At 35.0% G+C, this 24675-nt stretch overlaps 2 protein-coding genes across 3 annotated transcripts in view; one reads left to right on the top strand and one right to left on the bottom strand.

The window, feature by feature from the left end:
• On the top strand, positions 1517 to 13639 carry LOC109825439. 2 transcript variants are annotated; one of them, XM_020392294.1, is made up of 8 exons: positions 1517 to 1651; positions 4706 to 4845; positions 5011 to 5109; positions 5223 to 5321; positions 7080 to 7427; positions 9420 to 9512; positions 9587 to 9793; positions 12973 to 13639. In XM_020392294.1, exons 2-8 carry the CDS (start codon positions 4747 to 4749, stop codon positions 13234 to 13236), a joined length of 1209 nt encoding a protein of 402 aa, XP_020247883.1. In that variant the 5' UTR covers positions 1517 to 1651; positions 4706 to 4746; the 3' UTR covers positions 13237 to 13639. The 2 variants fall into 2 exon arrangements, with proteins under 2 accessions (XP_020247883.1, XP_020247882.1); XM_020392293.1 differs by having other exon boundaries at positions 1519 to 1651; positions 4719 to 4845.
• LOC109825100 (RNA-binding KH domain-containing protein PEPPER-like) overlaps positions 14915 to 24675 on the bottom strand; it is a 21883-nt gene continuing 12122 nt past the window's right edge. Inside the window, exons 3-6 of the mRNA XM_020391827.1 lie at positions 21729 to 21877; positions 21326 to 21655; positions 15878 to 16072; positions 14915 to 15382 (exon numbers count right to left, since the gene is read on the bottom strand). Of these exons, the coding sequence (XP_020247416.1) occupies positions 15197 to 15382; positions 15878 to 16072; positions 21326 to 21655; positions 21729 to 21877 (860 nt within the window). The 3' untranslated portion in view covers positions 14915 to 15196. The remainder of the gene's footprint in view (positions 15383 to 15877; positions 16073 to 21325; positions 21656 to 21728; positions 21878 to 24675) is intronic.

A 24675-nucleotide genomic window follows, 5' to 3' on the forward strand; every position in this document is an offset into this window, starting at 1 on the left:
TAAGCATGAGATGTTACATGTAAGAGGATAATAATTATAAATAGAGTTCTATTTGGATAAAAATTATGTTATTTTCTTGATGTTTGAAATATTGTTTCTTTTAATAATTCATTTAAAAATCAAAACCTACGTGTGAAAAATTCATAATACATGTGCATGATTAATAAAACCATCGTACGCAAACTGCTCCTACCAATTTCAAAGTTGGTCATTTGAAATTAATAATATTTGATGATAGAATAGTTAAGATTATTTAATTTGTTGATGTGAGCAATTATATACATGTTGAAGAAGACATTAACAAAAGAGAATAATCAGATACACAATATTACTAAAGAATAAGCATAAAGATAAAAAAAAGGAACATACATGTTGAAGGAGACGAAGTTACCATGAAAATTGTGTAATTTTTTGGTTTATATATAGGCATGAGATGTTGCACGTGATATGATAACAATTACAATTAGAGTTCTCTTTATATAAAGATTGCAAATTGTATAATATTTTATTATAATAACAATAACACAATTCTTATCAACAATTTCATATGTGTAAAGTCTATGCCTCATACCGATTAGGATTAGGGTATTTAGTTCAAACTGAATAATTAGGATAGCCTTTTAGTAGTTCATTTGAACATTGAAATTTGTGTCTTAGTTCAAACTTTAAAGAAAGAGAGGAGGCATAATTAGGATAGATATTTAATTCAAACTTTAAAGAAATAGAGGAGGCATAATTAGGATAGATATTTAATTCAAACTTTAAAGAAATAAAGGAGGTAGAATGTGTACGGGTTAGGATTAAGATATTTAGTTCAAACTGAATAATTAGGATAGCATTTTAGTAGTTTATTTAAACTTTATTAAAAGTGTTAGTAAGGTAAGTAGTCCTTAATCATATTGAAGATTATATGGCTTCTACAAATTAAGTATCATTATAAAAATTAAGTATATAATTAGGTATCAAAGTTGTGTCAACTATGAGCCGTGATTCAAGTGTGCGAGCGATTTTTTTTATTTTTTATAATTAAATACAATTTAAAAATTAGAATTTGATTAGGAATAGGATAGTTCAAACTTTAAATTTATTTGATTAGGATTAGAATAAATCATTAAATACAAACTGAAACTTAGAATTTAATTAGTATTTGATAGTTTAAACTTTATAAAGATATTTTTGTCTGCCGAAAGATTTTCCAAACTGAGTGCTTCTAAGGGGGAGTATGATTTGAGTAAAGTGTGCAAGTTACATTACAGAGCGCGGATCCAAACCTGAAACTTCGAGCGTGAAAAGCCCACGGACTCCGGACCGATGGTTTCAAGGGTATTTGTGGAAATTCCTAAAAGCGGGAGACCTCATTAACAGCCTTCCCTCTCTCTCTCTCTCTCTCTCTCTCCCCTTTTAATGGCGCCCCTGATATTTGTCCCCTCATTGGATGAGGATCAACCCTCTTCCTAAATTCTCCGTCCATGTCTCTCTCTTCCTCCTCCTGTCCTCCCCCAGGCCCTAACTGTCCTGCATCGCCCACGCCATTGGAAACCTATGCCAGAGCTTCCTGCTCTCCTATGGAGTTAGGGTTGGGGTCGGGATCCTCCTCCGAGCGTTCAAGCTCGCCAAGCGACGGTCGTACTCGTCGATCCTTGATCTCAAGGTACGGATTTCTTTCCTTCTGTCGTTGATTTTTGTGTGGAAGGCTTTGGTGCCTCTGAAGATCGATTTCTTTCTGGCATTTATTATCTTATCATACCATTTGAAAGGCACATGCAAATGCTGCTGTTATGACTCAGGTGAAATTTAAAAATTAAGTAGAAGTACCAATACAACCTTGCTTTGATCTCAACAGTAGTGATTATGTTGAAATAGAGGACACGAAATAACACATATTGAGAGGTGAAAATCAATAGGCAGCCCCTACGTCAATATGATACATGTTCCCATAATCATTTAATATGATCAAAATATGTTGCTCCTTTGATTTTAACTTCGACTACTAATTAGTTATCTATCTGAGTGGCAGAGCTGGGTTTTTCCCCCTCTTGGGAGGGGCCAAAATACAGTTATCAATCAAATGGAAGTGATAAAATATGGCGATGAATAATAAATTTTCATGCGTGTTAGTGGACGAAAGAAGAAACTTGGATAGAAGTTTTACAAAATACATTTTCATGAATACTTGAATCATTTGAATATATTCATCCATCATTCTCCAATCTTCTAAAGTTTCTTTTTTTAAATGTATTAATTATTATTGGTTTTTCCATAAACACAAAATGCAAGTTCTATTCTTTTTAGAACTAGATAGATTGAAAATATTTCGCATGCCTATTTTTTAATTAATGATATTGGAAGCACCTCATTTCACAATTCCACAACAAAATGCAAAACCACATAAAAATAAAAACTTCATTTCACAATTCTACAAGTAAATGCAGATCTTTAAAAAAATATATGAAATAGAAACCCATTTCACATTGCTATGACTTTGGATAAAGAAAATCATGGAACTTAAATAATTTATGGATGATAATCATGTAGATGATGAGAATCCTAACTTTCGGCCAAAATGCAGACCTAGAACATGTGGGAAATGAGCTTACTGGAAATTTTCCTATTTGACTTCAACCCTAGAAATAATAGTCTGAGAAGAAGAAAGAAAAAGGAAGGCTTTGGTGTTAATTGTGGATGCGTCAATGTTAAATTAACTAATGTGTCAGTTGAGCCACTTAGTCTTTTTTATCCACATGCACATAACTTGGTCACTTGATCGTTCTCATTCATAGACCCACAACTTTTTTTAAGTGTAATACGCTAGCCTATAACTTAAATATATTAATTGTTTAATTACCTTTAGTTAAGTAGGTTTTTTTTATATTAGTAGATAAATCTTTCTTCGATAGATCTTTCATGTTAGAATAAGTCCCTTGAACCATTGAAATTGATATCTGGTAAGTTATTTTGAAATTAGTCCTTGCAATCAATAGTAGACATAACTATTAGAGAGATTAATTTGAAACTACTTAAGAATTTATGGACGTAATAACAATTTCTGTGAGTTGAGGGAGTAATTTCAAAATATGAAAGATTTAAGGAGCTAATATCAAATAACCTTTAAGTTAATCATAGTCACTATTTTTTTATTGTCAGTCTCGTATGTTTAATACCTGCAATACATGTACACATACAGCTAAGATGAATAAATATAATCAACTTTCGAGAAAGAAAATTCAAGAGATTATGCATGTGTGGTAAGCTAATAAGACAGGGATGGATTGATTGGTACAGAAGATAAAATGCATTTATAGCTAAAAATTATACCACAAAAAATGTATCCTTCTACAATTGTATGTGGACACAAGTAACCATTTGGTCAACATGGGTCAACACCGTACTCTAAGTAACTAAGTTTGACATTTGACATATTGTACCATAGTAGTAGTTATCATTATCTTAGGAGAAGTGATAAGATTATAATTAATGGATAAAGCCTAGAAGGACTTTGGTAGAAATTGTTAAGCAGAATGTGATAATGCTTAACTTAGAGGAGGAGATAGCCTTTAGCAGAACTGGTTGAAAGAGAAGAATTCATATAGCTGACCCCCAAAAATTTGGATGAAGGCTTTGTTGTTGCTGTTGTTGTTTACCATAGTGGTTCTGGTATGTAGCTAGGGAGTTCAGCCAAAAGCACTTTGACATCCTCCCACAGGAATTCTCTGGCCTAAAATGCTTGTTGAATTCCCTTCGTATACCATTATGCTTGAATAAGATGCAAATGAGATAAGTAAAACCACGAGCTTATCTAGCACGGCCAGTTTGTTCTCTTGTAATCCCTGTTGTACCTTTGGTTTTTATAGTTGAGCACATGTGAAAAATGGAACAGCAAGATATATTTTACTCAACCTTAAGTTATAAGAAATGTCATGTTGCTCTCATTGCAACAGTTATTCCAATTTGATGATAATCATGGTGTCCGTGGAAGGATAAATTTGATATTGGGAAGAGAAATTTAAGTCTCAGCGAAAGTGGTTACTAATTACTTAATTCCATTGAATGAATTTATTTATAATTCAATTACATCACGCATTGGTAGCTTAAATTCATCCTTATAACAAATTCCTTTGCAAATTCATCAAGATAATCCTGTTACCGGTTAACACATTATCATGTATCGATGAGTGTATACTAAAGTTTCTGTCTCCATAGCTTGAAGTTAAGAACTAACTGTGTCCCACACTGTAATTGTTGGGCATGTGATGCTTAACATCGTGATGATTGTCTTGGAATCTATGTCGCACACACATTAGAGATTAGAAATTTGAAAGATTATACACGAGGACAGCTGAAGTTGTGGAGGATGGTGAAATCACATCTTTTATCTTTTTGCACATTGTGGTTTTTAACCTACATATTTAATGAACGAATAATTGCACCCTGTCCAACCAACACAAGCCAAGCAGCAATTTTAAAAAAAAATGTTTTTCCTTATGTAATATTCACTTTGCAATTTAAGGGAACTATTCATAGTGTCTGATCAGATTGTATATTTGACTTGTTAAATGTTTTTTGCTTCATTTTCTTTCTTCTTCTGTAACCTGTCATAGTTGCCTTTCTCTTAGAAACATGGATATATTAAAAAGCACAAACTTACAGCATGAAGAATAATCCTTTCATTGTGCTTTTATCATAACATTATGTCCTTAATGTACAGCAACTTGTTTCAGAGAAAGATCTGATAGTAAGAGAAGAAGCATGCAGAGTGGGATTGCTTTTTGGTGGTTTTACTGGATCCTATCATGCTTTGAGATGTCTTCTGAGAAAGTTACGCAAGAAAGAGACTCCATTAAATGCGTAAGTCCATAAAACTTTTGACATTCACGTTATTATTTTCTTCTATTGCTTTATACAACTTCTAATGTAACCCCCCCGCCCCCACAAACCACACCTCTCTTCTTACTGTTTATATCTCATGATTCTCATCCATATCCGTGACTAGTTGAAGTGTTGATGAGCATGAATATTAGCAGGCACTGTTGCAGGCTTGTCTGTATGGCCTTAGATGATTCAAGTCGCAGGCGCACTCTTGCTTTATACCTTTTAGCAAGGCTTGGTCAGGTTTGGAAAATTTAATAATTCTAGCTAGTCAAAAGTAAATTATGATGATTTGATTCCTCTTGCTTTTTAAGAAGGGATTATCATTTCATCATTATTATGTTATCTCTTTGTAGTGCGCCTATAATTCTGCAAAGGCGAAGAATAAGTTTCATCTCTGGGGAAGTCATTGGAGTCATGGAGATTCTTTACTTTTTTCTTTGGCATGCGCTCAGGTGGCTAAATTTCTAACTGTTGTTAACATGCTATTTTTTGTAAGAAATATAATGGATAGTGATAATGTTTTATTCATATGACATGGATAAGTCGGGGTTCGTTTACTTACGGTATCAACATTTTGTTCAAATCATATGATGCTATTTTGTGCATAATAATTATATTCATGAATGTTATTGTCTTGGGGCATAAAAATTTTCTCACTTTAGTTGAAAATTTGGGGGGGGGGGGGGGGGGGGTTACAGAAATGTACATAAACTAAGGTTAATTTTCTCAAAGGGTCACGGTTGTCAAAATAAATATAAAGTTTTATTTTGGGGTGAAAAGTAATAGTCCTTTAAAGCTGCAATGATCATATATATATTTCAATACTTCAGGTTCACTATAGAAGCTCATGATTGTAGTGAAAGGTATATATAGAAAAAATGAATTCAACTGATGTCACTGCATGCTCTCTAATTTAAGTTAAATATATGTTGTTAACTAGTTATGAGACAGGAATGTATCTTTCTATGCACATGAGAGTAAGAACAGAAGTTGTTGTCATAAAAGAAATCTAATGTTATAGACAACACTAGGCGGCCTAGGCATTTGGACATGTAGCCTAGAGCCTTGGCATTTTCCTATCGTTTTTTTTTTAATTACAATAGTTGGTAGAAAATGCCATTGTCATAGAAAGCTTAGGCGCCAGTTAGCGCTTAGGCTAATCTTTCTTTGTTTAAGTGGTTGTGGGGGAGGTTTTGCTAAAGGTCGGAGGAGGTAGAGGAGGAGTTCATAGTTAGAGATGGTGGAGTTTGGAGAAGGTGGGAGGATGTGGAAATTGCAACGGAGGAAACCACGATCAAGGTCTGAAGGGTGCAGTTCATTTAAGCAGCCCACGCTCTCATAGTTACTCCCAAAACCTGGATGGATAACTAGCTAGGCGCTAGGCGCATGGCGCTAGGCGCTAGGCGCTAGGCGCATGGCGCTAGGTGCATGGCGGGCGGACAAGGTACTTCCTAGACTTAGGCGTATGCCTAGGCAGGCTAGGCGGAGGCTTTAAAACATTGAATAAATTATTACAAATCATTAAATCATTAGTCAGAGCTCGTCGCTAGTGACCTTGGCAAGGGGATTCTTAAGGTGAAAAGAAAGGGCTTGTTTGGCAACTCCACAAAACTTGTTTTAAGTGGTACAACATTGGTCCAAAACCTTATTTTTAGTTTGACAAAAATTGGGCCCAAATTGAAGTTGTTCTTTCTAGTTCAAAATCTTGCCCCTAAACTAGTTTTTTTGTAAACCAACCATTATATGGTTCAACTTTGACCTAGCTGAGAAAAAACTAGTCTAGCCTAGTTCAATTTTTGACGATGCCAAACACACCCACAGTCTCTAGTGGAGAGCACAAAGAAAGGTAGCTCAAATGAAAAGTTTCTGTGTGTTTTGGTTACTTTCAAATGAAAGAAAAGCTAATCAGACACGACCAGATTTTGTGTTGCCATGTTATTTACTTGCAGTTTTTAAAGTGCACTATGGCAAAGAGAAAGCTAAGTACGAGAATGACATCTCTTATGTGAACTTGGATGCACCTGTCTTTCATTTCCTGCTCTTCCTTTACACAACTGTTTCTCTTGGATTGAACATACAATCGACCAAGTATTATGTAGTTGATTGCATATTATTGTTTCTATTTTTCTTATATTATGTTTCTATTGTTTCTTTTTTAAAACAAATTATTTATATTTGAATATGTAATTGATGAATATGCTCATTTTCAGGTTATGTATGCATTTGTAATGCGACCTGAGAGCTTACCTAAAGCATATCAAGATTTTATTCAAAAGACCGGACCAGTTGCTGCGCCTGTGTACAAGGCCGTGAGGGACTGTTGTAGAGGCTCTCCTGTGGACATTGCTATGCTATCAGCTTACCTATCTAACAAAAAGGGATCCAGTTCTGTGAAGTTGATGGAGCATCCCTCCATAATACCATGTTCTGTAATACATCCAAATACAAGTTCTTGTCTAGTTCACAATGCTGCCGCTGTTTCAGCAACATTTCGGAAGACCTTTCCTCTATATTTTTCATTAACATTTGTACCATTTGTTGTTCTCCATCTACAAAAGGTATTCTGGTCAACTTCTTATTGATTTCAGTCCTTATTATAATTTACCATTTCAGCCAAATCTTTAGTTTGTTGCATGTTAGCGAGCCTATGTCATCTAGTTCTATGACTCTTGATTGAAAACTGGATACATGCTCATCTCAGTTAATGGCGACTTTTGCATGGGTGTTCATGTACTTTCCTTCTAAAACCATCTGCAAATAATTGCCTAGTGTACTTTCATCATACAACATGTATCCATGTTTACTCACTATTTGGGTTCAGTGACTTTAATATTTGATTTTATCCTGCTAGAAGCGAGCTATGAGTTCTGTTACTAGTTCATTTTACTCATTATGAGTCAAGAGATTGACATTGTGTTCTAGTCCTTTATTACTATTTATATGTTCTACCAAATGGATCTCTTAACAATTCTTTGGCAAGCAATTTGGACAAGAGAATTTTGGTCAAATTTTTTTAAAAAATTTTATGGATTTTTTAGCATTAAAGACTGAGTTTAAGGGAGTGATTTGTCATTTTTTCTTATCCTTTCTGATTTTTGTACATGTTATGCAAATTGTTGGCCCACCTCAATTATTGTTGATCCTTCCAAGACGATGGTCTCTTTGAAGGAATTTTGTTACTTTTCCTGTTCTTTTCCTTTCATTTGGAGTGAAAACATAGTCTGGATGTGAGTGAGCTAAGCAGATCGTTATTTGGTTGGTGGTTTCCTCCACCGCCCCTTCTTTCCTTCAACCCTTAGTGAAATTTGAAGATTTGTCTTGTATTAGGTAAAACTAAGGTGAATTCGCACCATACTGAGTAGTTCTGAAGCGGTTTTCTTCTATGCATTCCTCTTGAGGATAGAAAAGGATAACGCTCTTATACTGTTCAGAGTATTTGGATCAAGTAGTAAATAGCGTTAATACAAGGAAACAGAGAGCGATCCCACATTAGTTAGGCTTAGGTCAAGGATTGTCATTAAGTCTTTAATTTCTTCTATTAATTATGGATATGGCTTTCCTGGGTATATCTATGTAGTGTTTGTGCTGTATGTTGTTAGGTGTGGACATTTTATTAGTTGACGAGACTAGAAAACAGATAACTCATTGAGTATAACTGTATAAGTGGAACGAAAGTTTAATAGTTTACAAACTATGAAATGTAAGGTCACCAAGAACTATGAGAAGGAATAAGGGTAGTGATAGCCAATGGGCCGCCTAGGATACATTAAGCCGGGAGTCTGCTCATAAGAGGGGTTAGGGATAGCTTCAACTGAGGAGAATATAAGGGAGATTTAAGATAGTTTTGACATGTCTACAAGAGAAAGATTAGTGCACCTATCGTAGGAGAATAGACAATCATAGAATAAAGAGAATCATTTTTTATGAAACCACCAGTACTAGGTGTGAAACATAATGTGACTGGATTTAGGACCAAAATAGGATTGTTTTAGTTGTTGATTTGAACAGCCCACACGACGTATGGTAGATTTGTTAGAATAAGTATCAGACTAGTTTAGATTATTTTGTTCTAGTAACTCACTTCTTCTACTCAACCAATCATCTATTAGTAGGTTCGTATGGCTCATTAATATAGTTTCCTCTCTCTACATGGTATCAGAGCGGGAGAAATTGGGAAAACCCTAATCATAAAATAAAATAAATATAAAAAACACAAGAAGCCACAATAAAACCCTAAAATAACATCTAGCCATATTGTCCATTGGTGAACAGTAACTTACTATTCATGATGCAATACCCAACTGTTCACAGTGACCAGAAACCGTGATTACTGTTCACCGTGAATAGAAAATAAATAGCATGTCGTCATCACTGTTCTGTGGCCCTTTATAACCGTTACTTCCAATAACTTACTATCATTCCTTTCTATTAATTTTGGGCATGTATATAAGTTAAGAGGGTATATATTTCTACATCAGCAATGTGGAAAATCTATTTGATTATTTGATACACAAAGTAACAAAAATTTCTTAAAATTAATGAATTTCCAGTTCTTGGAATCTCCTACTTGGACTTCTTGGCGTGCTGTTCTCGATGCTGTTCGGTCAACAACATTCTTGTCCGCTTTTGTTGGAATATTCCAGGTAAGGATTTTTCCAATTGAGTTGCTTTTAGACATGATACCTACTGTTGGTAATGTTTGCTTGTTTCATCCTAGAGTGTCATCTGCTTACACCGTAAGGTGACAACGAAAGATCACAAATTTTTGTACTGGGTTGCCGGTGGGATATCTGCCCTTTCTGTACTTCTGGAAAAGAAAGCAAGAAGATCTGAATTGGCCCTTTATGTTCTTCCTCGAGCTGGAGATTCTTGGTGGTATATCTTAGTGAACCGTCACCTACTGCCAAATATAAAAAACGCTGAGGTATAATACGTTCCCCACACCAAAAAAAAAGAAGATTCTTTCTTCTTTTTTTCAATGAGTATGTAAATTCAATTTTCCTGGGTTATTAATCAGGAGCAAGACTCCTATCAACTTAAGTTGATGTCCACCAAAGTTTGTAGCCACACATTTATTAATATAAAACACATTTTTATATAATACAAGGATCCCTAGGCAATATGAGTGGTTAAGAACTTTGGTGGACACACTATTTCCTATCCACTTAAGTTGACACAAGTCTTCACCTATTAATCAGATATAATTTCTGACAAAGACATACTTAATAACACTTTTCTTTCTTCGTCTTCTTCCTTTTCCTCGTGGGAACATCTTTCTTTTCAGGTATGATTTAGGTTGTGACCACTAGGACAATTTTTGGTTAACAATAACCTCGAAAAGTCAGGTCTTTGATGATAATGCTGACTCCCGCTCACTGGCTTATCAGGGATTTGGCTAGAAATTTGGGCTCAGTACCTCAATGAGCAGTATAAATTTGTAGCTTCATTTACAAAGAAGTAAGTGATAGTGCGTGTGAGTACCTCAACAAAGATAATTTAATAGTTCAAGACCCACGAGTCGCAACTAGTTTTTAACAGCAGTGTCCAGTAAACAAAGTAGGAACCTTCATCCACATATCAAGTGACATGCCTTCTTTGAATCTATGCTAGGAACATGCCTCTAATATTGAATTTTCAGAAATAGCTCTAGTTACATCTTTGACCCGGTATCCTCATAGTATGTTTGCTTCTATATTGTGTAAAAAAGCTTATAAAGCCTGTTTTAGCGGAAGTGTATTAGTAGGCACTTGGCTTTTATCTAAAGCTAGAGTACAAAGCACCTGGACTAATGTCTTGAAGCTTGGGTTCAATCTGCATTTTGGTGGCCAAAGCAGAAAAAATGCTTTTTCACGTTCAACACATGCTTTCTTGCAAAGCCACTAGATTTGCGTGAGTTCTGGTTTCATTTAAAATAGGTATTCATAATTTCTTATCTATAGTTCACCTCTTTGTAGTCTTAGAAGTGTTTGGCGACTATATTTATTGGTAACTCTTCTTGTGACCACAAAGGCTCTGACAAGCCTTCAAAGGGTTATTTCTGTTTCCTTTTTTATTTTTTATTTCTTATTTTCTTATGGAATATCTCCTAATATTTTAATACCTCTCATGCAATATTCTTTGATATCCCATCTTTTATTTCTTAATCCTTGTGTCAGTGCTTGTTGTTATGTTTGCTCTTTAACATTGTGTAATAATGATTTATTCCTTCTCTTCGTGGGCATAAGTTTTTTTTTCTCTTTTTTTGGCGTTAAACAGCTTAAGTGTATTTGTTTCAAATGGAAAGAGCTCTTTGATTCTTTTTCTTTTCTGGATTTTCTACTGTTACTATTTTTATTGTTAAAGACCCTACACTTGTCTGCCAGAATGTCTTCTTTTAGTTTATATCCACATGTTCACATTTTGAATGTTACATCTTTCTGATTTTCAATGAACTCTTCGCCTTGGGTTAGTGTTCATGTTTTTCCGTAATAAAGTGTTCATTTCTTACTTTCTGTAGAATTTAAATTATCATACTGAACTATGATTCATTATTCTTTTTCTTTAAAACGTATCTCCTTAGACCTTGTAGTGATAAAACATTTCATATACTGTTTTAAGACTCGTATAAATCATCAAAAATCATCCTCTTGATTTTTAAATTCTATTTTCCTTTCTTGTTTCTACTTTTTAATTTTTGTGTCCACCTTTTGTCTTTCTTCTGTGAAAACCCTTCTAGCGCCCATGAAACCTAAGCCTTGGACTCATGCTTTGCTCTGATTTCTGCTTTTCACAAGAATGCAACAAGGATATGACAACAACGACGAACTCATGGACATTGAGAACCCAAAATTTTGGAGGCAGATTCATTGTGATAGAACCGCAATAAATTACACATGCCATATTCATTGTCTGTTTCATAAACTTAAGTGTGTCTAACCTGATATGTGTGCAAACCTGTAGACATTTTCTTTTAAGGTCTTGACCGATAACAGCATTTGTAGAATTTCGGAGAGATAAAAGGGAAAATGCCAAGAAAAAGAAAGAATATGGGAGGGATATAAAAATAGAAGGAAAAAAGAAGGGAAGAGATGCAAGGAAGAAAATGGAAATGGGAAAAGAATGACAAACTATTCTTTATATATATATTAAGAAAGTGAAAAATAGTTGTTTGTTAAATGTGATATGACAAGTTACATAACATGAAATATTAACCAGAAAAAAAGCTGAATTGTTCTTCAGGTATCTTTTGTCAAATTTAAACTAGATCATTTATCTCAAATATGGGTGAAACTTGAGGTGTTCATCTCCAGATAACCCAAAAAAACATGTAGTATCATAAAGTTTATTATGTCTCCACCTAATATAATTGTTTCTTTGTACTCTCACTTGCCTTCCTTGACCAGCCATCTTGAGTCATACCGTCTCGTTATATCTAAATTTTGGCATAATTTAAGAGGTTTGGCTTTCGTGGGGGTGTGGGGTTGGGGTGGGTGTGCGTCCAAGTGAATTTGTGTCCATGTTAATTGGTCTCTGATCATTGGTTACCTCGGTTACCTAGTGCAACCCACCTCTTTCTTACAAATGAAACTGGCAGTGGTAGAGGACATTAAACACGAGTATGATAGTAAACAAAGACAGGAGGATGTTCACTTGTAGGCAGTAGAATTAATTCACATGTCGTGGAGCTGTATTTTTGTTGGACACATCAAGATGCATGCTGGACACTTGCACTTTTTAGCCTCAACATGTTCACAACTTATTGAACATCCTGTTGCTGTACCATAATTTTAAAATTTAGGACACTTCTTGGACACAAATTATATTTTTCGCTTGTACATTTTCTTTTGCCCAAATTAGATATTTTAGTTTTTCTTCATCAATTTATATGTTAAACACTATATGCAAAAGTCTATAAGATGGACTGAACATGGTGGATGTAGTTTTTACTCAAAATCTTAATGAATGTCGGCCTTCATTAATTAGCACAATCCTCTGCTGTGGCTTTGCTCTTGTCCTTTCAATTAGAACTTTTACTTTTGATTTCTGAAGGAAATTAGTTAATTGGTTACATTCACTAGCATCCACGGATTCATTCTGATGTCTTGGTCATTTACTCGGTGGCAGGTAGCTTTGTTCTGTTTGTCCATGGGAGGAATCATGTACTACTTGGAGCATGAACCGGACACTATGGCTCCATTTCTTAGAGGTATCATTCGTAGATTTCTTGCTAGCAGAATAAGCAATCCCAGCCCGCCTCCTAATCGAAATGTTTCGTATTCATATTTGCAATCTCTTGGTTCCATTGAGACTCATAAATCACCAAAGAACGAGATTACTGAAGCGACGGCATCAGCAAAGTACAATCTTGAGTCTATCCCCGGATTATAGAGGTTTGTATCTGTTATCTTCATGGTAACTTGACAATAAAGGATGGAAGTGGTCCATTTTTTGGAATTTTAATAAACATAGAGGGAGTTCAGGAGTCTTGTGCGAATCATATATGAAAACAAGTTAACAGTGTTATGGAGCTGAGAAAACCTCACAGTAACGTCAACTATTAAGCATTCATCAGGACAGCTGCCGCTATTTTGTTAGAGATTCCTATGTTATAATCAAATGTAACCATTTAAAAGATAGTAGTGGTGCTTATTTGTGTTTTATTTGTGTCAATGTGCCATTATGCTTGTAAACTTTATAAAATGATCTATTCGCCAAGTTAAAGGTCAATATGTTACAATTAAAATGTAATCCATTATGAAGGATAAAAATTTAGTAGCGCCTATTTGTATTTGACGTGTGTCAATGTGCCATTGAGTTAGTAGAATTTATGAAAAAATTGTTGTCTTAGTTGCTGGTATTTCTGGGGTCTAAACTTACATGCTTTATTGCACTAAGAGCTTTGGGCCAAGGCAGTAAGGCAGGAGGAGCAGGTTATGTAGACGTTTTTGGTCTTTTAGTTTGTGAAATGCTCAGCAGATGTACTTGATTTTTTGCTGCGATCATATTATAGCTGAATAAGCTGAAGCCCCTTAGCAGAAAAAATTTCGTGATAACACAGGACGCTTTGGGGTTTTTAAGTCCTAAACCAAGCGATGGTTCTTTTTCAGGATTTTCTCCAGTACTAGTCTCCCCATCCATTTCGTATTTTGAAATTAGTCCATCAAATCTTCATATTCTGGAATTAGTCTGTCAAATGCATTAAAGTGCTTTGAAATCATATTCTGGAATTAGTCTGTCAAATGCATTAAAGTGCTTTGAAATTAGTCCCCCATATTTTTTAACCCTTCACCGATTAGAAGACTAGTTTCAAAACACTTAAAAAGATTTGGCGGACTCATTTCAAAATATGAAGATTTTGGGGGATTAATTTCAAAATACTCAAGAGATTCGGGGGGCTAATCTCAAAAGAAGCCTTCTTTGTTTTTCTGTGCTTTGGGCCAAGATTTGATGGCAGACTCCTTCTGTTGCTCAAAGCTCTACCTGAATATTGGCCCTTTGTTGTCACAGTAGTCTCCGGACCGTAAATGAACAGCTCATTTAAATTAGATCAGGGATTCTTCAGACGTATACGTTTCTTGGGATATGAGCGGTTTCATCCCACCTATTTAGCTCAACAATAATGCTATTTGGCTCGCTGTTTGGGCTGGCTCCCTCAAAATTATTGTATTTAGCTCGCTCAGGTTTCTCTTCTCCGTTATTGAGAGCGCGAAATCTAGACTCGTGCGCACGCGTTGGAAAACATAAAAAAAAAAAAACAAACGATCCCATCTCCGTCAATCAATTCTCATCTTCTGCACTCGTCCCTGGCTTATAAACAAGTCGCGATATTCAGTTTGAACTCGGTACAATCAATTTTCTTTTGTGCTCATTCATCCTGAGGAAACCTAGATTTATGCAACAGTCTGAACTTTATACAATCAATTTTCTTTTGTGCTCGTTCATCCTGAGGAAACTTAGATTTATGCCACAACAAGACAAACTTTACAATCGAAGTTTGGCAAGGGATCCAGAAATGAAGCGTTTGTTTTCCTCAGCAAGCGAACAAACTTGGACTAAGCTCCGCAACTTACTGAAAAAACTTAACCCAATCGCATAAAAAAGAAACCTACCACGTTACAAATTACTGGGCATCCATAGACACCACATGTTCCAGTCAGCAAAAGCATATCAATAATCTGATAAAAATCTCCAACTAAACAAAACATATTCAACTGCTAGATAAAAAGATAGCGTTCTCTCTTAGTCAAATCTTTACAATAGACATGCAAAGTATGTTCATTAAGTAGGAACCCAAGACATGAAGATAACACCCAAGTAATGAGCTACCCAACTAGCAGAGCTGTCCCTTTTAAAACCTGTAGTCCCTGTATCCTCCCAATCCAGAATCATATCCACCATATTGCGATGGAAGAGATGATGATGGATATGCTGAATATGCCGAACTTCCGATACGAGAATAGGATGATGACCTGAGGCCTGTATCAAGACCTCCATAGCTACTCACTGGTGCTTCTTTGTGTCCCGATATAAAATCCTGTTTATAAAAGACTCTAGTCAATGAGACTTCCATTCTCAAAAAGGTATTCAGCTGCAGTATATATTTGCAATCAAAAGGGTATGTTACACTCCCCAGAACTTTGAGGATTCTACACAAAGCTCCTCTAACCAAAACACCCTCTTTTCAAATTTGTCTGACTTGAGTATTTTAAGTTTGTCATGTTCCTTTTACGGAAGCTATTTTAAGTTGTCACGTTCTCCGCACATAACAAAAATTTGGACAATTTTACCCCTATTTGCTAAATATAACTTCTATATTACTAATTTCGGGTGAGGGTAGGTAAAAAAACATTTGTAGTTTAGAGTTTTAATTATACCTGTCAATGCCGTTTATGAAAAATCTTCCAATAGTTTGGGAGGTTAGTAAAATTTTGAAAGTTCAGAGGGGTCTCTATGATTTATAAAGCTCCCAAAGTTTGGGGGTGAATTTTACCCATTAAAAAACACAGGATCAGATTTTAAATTCTTGTACCTGGATGAGCTGCTGAGCAGTCTGAACTTGATTAGAAGTGCCTTTGATCTCAACTGTAATCTCATCAGCCAAACCTCCACTCTCCTGAACAGTAAGAACAGCTCCACTGGTGCGACGGATGTATGCAATGTTGCCTCCTCCAATACCAATGATGTCTTCTGCATACGTGAGTGGTATTTGCATTGTTTGTGTCACCTGAATCAAAGAATGGCTTTTAATGTTAAGAAGACGACTAGAGAAAACACAGGCTCAGTCACTAGGTCTTCCAGTAGATCATTGTGCAAGTTAATTAGTGTCTGATATTTGTCTACTTGGATACATCAAAAAAAAAATGGAAAGCAACGATATTATGTAAGAATGGGAGTAGACCACTAACTTTAGTGTTAATTTCAGAAAAAACCCCTAGACTAATCACTAGAATCAGAAAACATCATCTTACCCTCCTATAGTTTCAACTTTTCATCCCAACCATTCTTAGGTTAGCTTGGATGGAAAAATAACATTTCATTGACCAAAATGCCCCTTTATTCATTTTACAATGTAATAACAAAGCCAATCACAATCCTCTAGAAATTATTTTTCTGTAAAAATTTAATATCTAAACAAAAACCTTGCAGATTGAAACTACCATAAAGTTAAAGAGGGGCGTAAACTTTGTCTTCTTTCATAAACTTGCGGACCGGTGATGATGACTAAAATGAGAGGGGCATGAATTTGTTTTCACTTCAGCTTGGAATGCACAAAATCACCTATTAGGATATTTTTACTATTGAACATTATTAGTATATAGAGAAGCAAAACGATAATAAAAATTAGCACTAGCAATATTTATCTTTAATCATATCTGCACAAATTATTAAGAGCTATATCTGTCATTAAAAATTAATAATTCAGACCATTAAGCAACCATACTCAAATATAGAAATATAACATTAGTGTGCGGGCTTATTAATAATTTACGAAGTTAAAGGAGGTTTTCTTATTCTAATAGTTAGTTTAGGGGGTTTTCTGAAATTAACCCTTTTATTTAATGTTTTGCAGTTACAGGAACTAAAGTAGACTATGATAATAAATAAACCAAAAAATAACTCAAATTCACATTTATGCTGATGTGAATGTACTTTATACTAAAAGATTTGACACCTTATTTATATCACGTATCAGAGAAGTTTAATCAATTTTTCTGGAAGACCAGACAGGCAGCACCTATTTAGAATCATGCAATGCCTTAATGAGTCAGCAAATTGGGGTTTTTTGGCTTTAGAAATGGGAAAGCGTTTTAAAATTTTAAAGTTTGGTGTTAGTACCCATCTCCCCTAACACTTTGAATCGTGGAGAAAAAGGCAATCAAAGAAGTACAGAAGCAGATATAACAAAATGACATTCCAGTCGACATAGTGAAAGTGATACTTGCTCGCTCCCCACTAAAATCCCTAGCAAGGTTCAAGTGGGTATCCAAGCTCTGGTCTTCTTCAAACAATCTCATCGACCAATGGTTGGGAGAGAAATGGGCTCGAAGGATATGCAGATGTAACAATGCCAGATGAAGTATTGAGGCTCTATGCAACAAATTGAAGGAAGTTGGCAGTTTGGACAAGTTTCGTTTGTGTCGTGATCAAATGAAGGTGAAGAGGGATGAGATGGATGAGATCCTGGATTTCAAACACAACATCGATCTTTTCAGGCTTCGCCATTCTGTTGCATAATGTGTATACTTCGTTTATGATTGTTAAATGAGAAAATAGTTTCAATTTATTATTTTTTCAGGCTTGCGTTGATTCACAATTTATGGGCTGAACATAATGAGTTGTTGCATAATGTGTATACTTCGTTTATGATTGCCACTACGTTGCTACAACAAGCTCACCGTGCTAGTAAACTTTCCTTCTATCCTTTTGTTATTGATTCCACTAGTACATGTTCTTGATTCTGAGAGATCAATATACCACCGGGAAGAATTAAATTGTTAAATGAGAAAATAGTTTTAATTTTATTATTTTTTCCTACGTAGTGCTGCAATGGCTCTTTAAATACACAAATGTCATATGCCTACATAAGGTAAGGTAATTACGCTTCCTATTATGTTCTAGTCCACTTTTTTTGTTGCAAGTCCGAGAACAAATGAAAATTAGAAAAAGAAGCAATTATTCCTTCTTATAGTGTATTAGAGGATCCAAACTCTAGTATTGCTTGGCATGTAATAAGTTTTGTTAGTTTGATCCACCCTTCAAATGTGGCTTCAAATATTTAAAATAAATTGGTGAAATGGGCATTGCTCTTCCAAGTAGGAGTTTTGAGTTGGATTTCTACCATCTATAATTGATTAATTGGTCATCTGATAGGATCTGATAATTGACATGTATATAGTGCCATGGAATGCAACATAACCGCAAGTGACATAATAGATACCAAAAATCATGAAATCGTTTTAATGAAGGCTTATTTCTCACTCATTTTAAATTGACACCCTAAAGTTTAAATATGCCCATTTGCTACTGTAATGTTTCTACCTTGATGTTAAAAACATTAACTGACTTAATAGAGAGACGCTAAAAATTCTTAAGCTTAGCTGTAGTACCCATTCTTTCTCCCCCTTATTTAGTCAGAATCATCGTTCTTGCACTACCACCCACTCCTCATGACTCTCTCCCCGATTCTTTCTCTCTTAAAGACAAGTATAGTTTCCTTTCTGTTCTATTGGTCTTTTACAAGTAGATGAAGTAAAATCCCCTAATTTGTGGAAGCTGGAAAACCAAAAATAAGAATCGCATTCATCTAAGTTAATCAATGTTCTTGCTTGTGAAGGCTTTGTTTGATTATGTTGGAATAAAATAAATATAACATATCTTACATTGTATTTTGTAGCACTAACACTAATTTCAGGTTAAATAGGTCCGTCAAAGAACTCTAAACCACTTTTTCAATATAGAAGGGCCTGATACTAGAGCAACATGCACTAAGAAGCTTGAAGGCACAACACATTTAACAACTAAAAAGGGAACCCAACCACTTCAAAGCTTTTCTATCAGGCAATTGATGCAAATCATGAAAGGAGTCTAAATGAATACACTAAATGCTATGAAGATTAAGGAGCCTCTTCGTAGTGTTTTGTTTTTTATTTTCTTTTTCGGGTTTTGACATTGCATGCAAGTGTTGTTAGAAAACTGGTGAAACTGAATCATGTTCTTATGTTCTTTTGTTTATGTACGGATTATATTGTGGAACTAAACCATCATGGTGTGTAAATGGTTTAGGAAATATGCATGGTGGAACTAAACCTTTTGACTTCTGTTTTTTTGCTAGTCATAGGTTTTTACTTTGAACGCCAATTTTTAGATTGATTTTGAATGGACTATATCATTATTTTCATTTGTATTATGGAAATGGTTTCATTATGCTATGAGTTCTATAATACAGAGACAAAGGATGTTACACAATGATTTTCATAATCACACTTTAACACATCAGATCATAACTTCGTCAGTAACAAGATAAACATGTTAAAACAAAGGAGGGAAATAGTATAATTACACCCTGCATGACTTTCTTGTACCTACTGCTCAACGCATGTTTCATCTTCTTAATTTTTTTCCCTCCCTTTCAACTCGTTTTTCTTCTCTTTTCTTTAGCCAAACCTATGTAGAACCACCCCCACCCCACCCCACCCAAAAAAAAAACCCAACCCCAACCAAACCCCCGCACCAAAAAAAATCGTTAACTTCTTCACTGATAAATTAAGAGAAATTGCATGTAGACATAGAACTTCATTTTTACCAAATTTCAATTTTTTCCTCTCTAAAGTTTGAGGCAAGAGTAGAATAAAAGTGCTTTCGTGTAAATGGGTTAATAAGTTCAAGATGAAGAAAATGGGATAAGGGGGAAATTGATTTTCATCACACAATACAGTAATCTCGTACTAAGTATACAATGCAATTTAAATAAAAAATTAAATTGCGAGCTAATTAAGGGTATTTAAGTTAAAAATTGGCAAAAATATGGGGTATTAAATGGCAAAATTTGGAATTCAATATATTAAAATTAAAAATGGGAAGCCTTCAGTATATCAAATGCAAAAAAGCCTTTCAAAAAAATTGACGGGTTAAAAAAACTAATCACTAGAATCAGAAAACCTCCCTCAAGTTCGTAATTCATCAATTTAACCCTCTATATTTTCAACTTTTCATCCCATCCATCCTTCCGTTAGTTTGGATGGAAAAATAACATTTCATTGAACAAAATACCCTTTCGTTCTCCTTACAAAGTCAAATACAATCCTCAAGAAATTATTTTTCTGTAAAAATTTTACATTTGCACAAAAACTTCCGGATTGAGACGATATAAGCATTGTCGTCTTCATAACTTTTGGGTCGGTAACGACTACAAGAGGGGTATGAACTTGTTTTGGGCATGCAATGCACATACTCACCTCTTTGCATATTTTATTATTAAACTTTATTAGTGAGTAAATTAGAGAAGCAAAACAAGAATAAAAATTACAGTTAGTATTTTTTATCTTTAATCCTATCTGCACAAATTATTTAGGGATTAAGCAACCGCAACTCAAATATAGATATAAAAACATTAGGGTAGGGGGGTTTAACGATGAATTACAAAGTTGGATAAGGTTTTCTGCCTTAGTAATTAGTGTTTTCTCTCTCTCTCCCTTTATTTATTTATTTTGTGTGTGGGGGGGGAGGGGGGAGGGGGGTTCTGAAATTAACCCTTGATTTTATCAACATCCATAAATTTCTACTATCAAAAACAAAAATACTAACATGTCAAGCAAAAATTAGGGATAAACAATTTTATGACAAAATTGATACCCTTTGTGTTTCTAAAAAAAATTTAAGTTTCAAATGTAACACATAAACAACTATTACGTAATTTTTAATATTGTATGCTATTTTGCATTAATAACACCCATCTTCAGGGATCTTAATTATTCATGTGCTAAACACTTAGCCTTTTCACAATACAGAATTGAATTTCAATTTCTGAATACAGATTTACCATTCACAACTTATAAGAAAAATATATGCAGAAGTTATTTCTTTATAACTTTTGATGAAACTTTATTAATTTGAGGGTTTTATGGAAATAAAATGTGATGGCGACCCTATATTCTATGTGTGCAGCAATCGTGGGCCCCATTTCTTTTCTCTTTTTTTGTCATTTGATATCCAGCCACATTCCATATGACCCTTTTGGCGTCAGATATAAAGGTTCTGAGTGCAATATAGTAATATTAATCATTCGATGTAGGAAGCACTTTTCTTTGAAGAGGGTTGAGGCACCTCCAGTATCAGACCAGCATGCAAAGCCCCTCGTATAAAAATAGTTTAGATGAGCTTTTGTTCACTTATCATGCGCAATCCAAAACTAAATTTTCCAGCATAGAACCAGCTTATAAAATTTGATGAAAAGTGTATGAGCAAACAGAAACAAAACCTGAGTAACTAAAGCAGCAGCACTCCGTAGGGGTCCTGGGGGATGCAGTCCAGACAAAGGAGGTTCTGGTCGATAAAGTGAAGACAGCCCACCAGGACGTTCCATTTGTGAATCAAAATGGGAATCACGTTCCAGAAATAGAGAATCCCGTGTCAATGGGAGTGTATATTCACTGCCTATGCCAGATTGCTGAGCAGCATGTATCAATGATTGAGCTTTATTACTCCAAGGATTTTGTATGCCAGCCTGAGATTGAGGTTGAGAATCCTGAGATTGAGGTTGACCTTGAGCCTGGGCCTGGGCCTGGGCCTGAGCAAGTGGTGCATTGGGCTGAGAAAAATAGACCACAGGTACCATCAGTATCCAGTAAATAATGAATAATAACTAATAAATGGACACTTACACTTTTTTCAAATAAAGGCACAATACTATGATCAACCAAAAATTTCCGAAGATGCTCAAGCACAGCTTCAAGTGCCTTGAGAACCTTCAAAGTTTCACCTTGAATGTCAACCACTCTTTCTTCCTCGGTAGCATAATGCGGCAACTTGTCTAACATAAAAAAATATAAAAAATAAAAACAGCATGAAAGTTTAGCTTAGTAGATCATTTTTAACAATACCAAATATAAACATCACTACAAAACTAGAAGCTAAGATAGAAAATTAAGGCCATCAAAGTCAGACAAGACCAAGTGAAAGCGGGTTGAGGAAGAAAACTGATATTATCTTGGACAGGACTAATCTAATATGGAATTTTACATTTTAGGATTATACAGTTCATGACCAACTATTAAAACTTATATGAACCCCTCATAAAGCTAAGCTAAAGTGGAATAAGATTTTCCATGTGATATTTCCTTTCTTATTTGCATCGGTAAATGTTACTTCATCGAATATTTCATTTCCTAGAATCAAAATGTTATGGTCAATGGTCATAAACCTAATAAGAATAAAAATTGAGAAAACTAATCAACCTATGCTTGGTATCTGCAACAAGCTCCCTGTAATACAAAATAGTGAAAGCAAGGACAGAGCTAGGTATATTTGAGGTAAGGAGCGTGCCCTACCTCAAAGTTTGAAGAGTTCATAAAATTGTTTAGTTCCTATACAATTATTTGCGTGTGCAATAAGGAGCCCCCAACCTCAATTACCTTTTTACCATACATAACTACATATGCTGCTCTTATAAAACAAATATTGACCACTGATCTTAGGATATAATAAAAGATATAACATTTTATAACTTTCAAATAAAATGTAGAATTATTAATGACTTGAATATCATGTAAAATATATTCCTTATTCTATTATTTTACTTTACATTTATCTACTGTAATTTTTATGTTGAAGTTGACTTCGAATAATAGTGACCGTATAATTTTTCAATCCAATTCTTTTATTAAAGTTGATTTTTTGGAAGATATATCCTTTCTTTACTCAATTTTTGTGAAATTATGCGATTGACGCATTCCATAGTTCTTACCAAAAGGAACAAAAAACTTTTATATCTTCCTTTACATGGTGGTGATGTTCGCTGGTCTTTGACACCTCTATTCCTAGAATCAATTATCTCAAGAATATTAGCAAGAGGTAACATATCTTTTAGTCATTACTTGGCTTTGAAATCGTGTTTTTCGTGGTCTATCTTAGTTTTTCATATTAAAAACATATAAAAGAGAAGGAAACTGGACACAATAGTTGCTCAGCAACAACAAGCATAATAACGAATACATAAGATTGTTAAACAGCTACATTTGGTTAAATTTCTAGTAGATTTTAATTTTACTTTTTTTTCAAAAGATCATAATGTTTAAATTTAAGTGGACTTGGTACTATGCCCACCTGCACGAACTTTATGGCTCTGCCCCCTGACTGAAAGCGCAGAGTAACTGATTAAGCGTTTAAAAGGATGGGGAAATTATTTTCAGGGAAGGAAGCACTGTTCTTGATACGCACTGGCATTTTAAGTATAATGGTATGAACCATGAGATATAAGGAGGCAAACAGCATCGAATACTCTAAGTTGAGGTGCATTTTACTTGGAAGATGTAAAGATTCATAGTAAGATAGAAAGAACTAAGAATTTGAAACTAATGACAGGAAGCATAGTAACTATAATTGCAGACTAGAAGTAATAGCACAGGAATTGTCATGTAAGGTTGCTGTCGGAGAACAATTTGATTTTTGACATGAATTTGTAGAAATAGCTTACAGTTTGATACTAACATCAAAATTATTTATTTCAGGTTACTAGATTAGTTGCATATAGCATTAATCCCTAACTGGATCATGCATATTAAGACGCAGAAGCCAGACAAAGCTGCTTCAATTTGTCAATGTGTTAAGAGGAGTGCAGAATATTAGTTGCATCTTTAAAATGAGATGCAGGCTAAGGGCACAGCGCCTTGCTTCAAAAGGTAAATAACCAACATATGTCGCTCCTGGTAGTCTATAACAATTACTTGAAAAAACAGATAGCCGAAAATGCTCGTTCGAGATGCTTGGATGATGGCAAAAGCATCTTCTTCAAACTTATGAACATAAAGAGTTGTTTGAACTCCAACAAGATGTTTGGATGATGGCGAAAGCCACTTCGTACTCAGGGCCCACATCTTCTTCCCCACTAACTAGGACTCCTCCATGTAGTACAGGGATGTAATAGAATTGAAGGAGAATCTTTTGAAGGTCAGTAAGATCTAGATGAGGACACGTTGGATGGCTCCAATGACTACCGAAGGGAGTTGATGGTGATAGAAAGAGCATGTTGGCTATTACAAAGGGACTTGTAAGGCCTTCTTGGCATGGATGGGGACGTCAGAGACTTGCAAGGAGGTGATGCTGAGTAATTTCTCGTTAGCAGCTAAAGCGAAGAACGGGAAGAAGGATGAGGAACTCATGGAAGCCATGGCAAAGGGGGTGGCGGTCGCTGCCGAGCAAGGAGGCGGAGGGAGCGGTTTTTGGGAGAATGAAGGGTTTAATTTGGGGAGAATGTGATCTGGTTTCAACAGGACAGAATGGTTTTCAGGAGAGAGTGTGTGGGCCCCACCTAATTTTATTATCATACTCTCTTTTTGATGGCTTTTTTTATCAAGGGTTGAGATTGAACTACATAGATTCCACCTCAGATTCAATCTAAGGCAGCACTTAGGGACGCTTTCTCCAAATTATAAATAGAAAGAGATCAATAAAGAAAAAGAAAAAGATCGAATATCTTTAGAAAGGACAGGCCTTCCAAACAGAATTTATGAAACAATGGGATCAAAACAACAGATCTGCATTACCATGAACTATTTCTATTTCTTCCCTCCCGCAACCAACGCCCCCCCCCCCCCCCAAAAAAAAAAAAAA

This window comes from Asparagus officinalis, chromosome 10 (assembly GCF_001876935.1).
Source record: "Asparagus officinalis chromosome 10, Aspof.V1, whole genome shotgun sequence".
In the NCBI taxonomy this organism is placed as follows: domain Eukaryota; kingdom Viridiplantae; phylum Streptophyta; class Magnoliopsida; order Asparagales; family Asparagaceae; genus Asparagus; species Asparagus officinalis.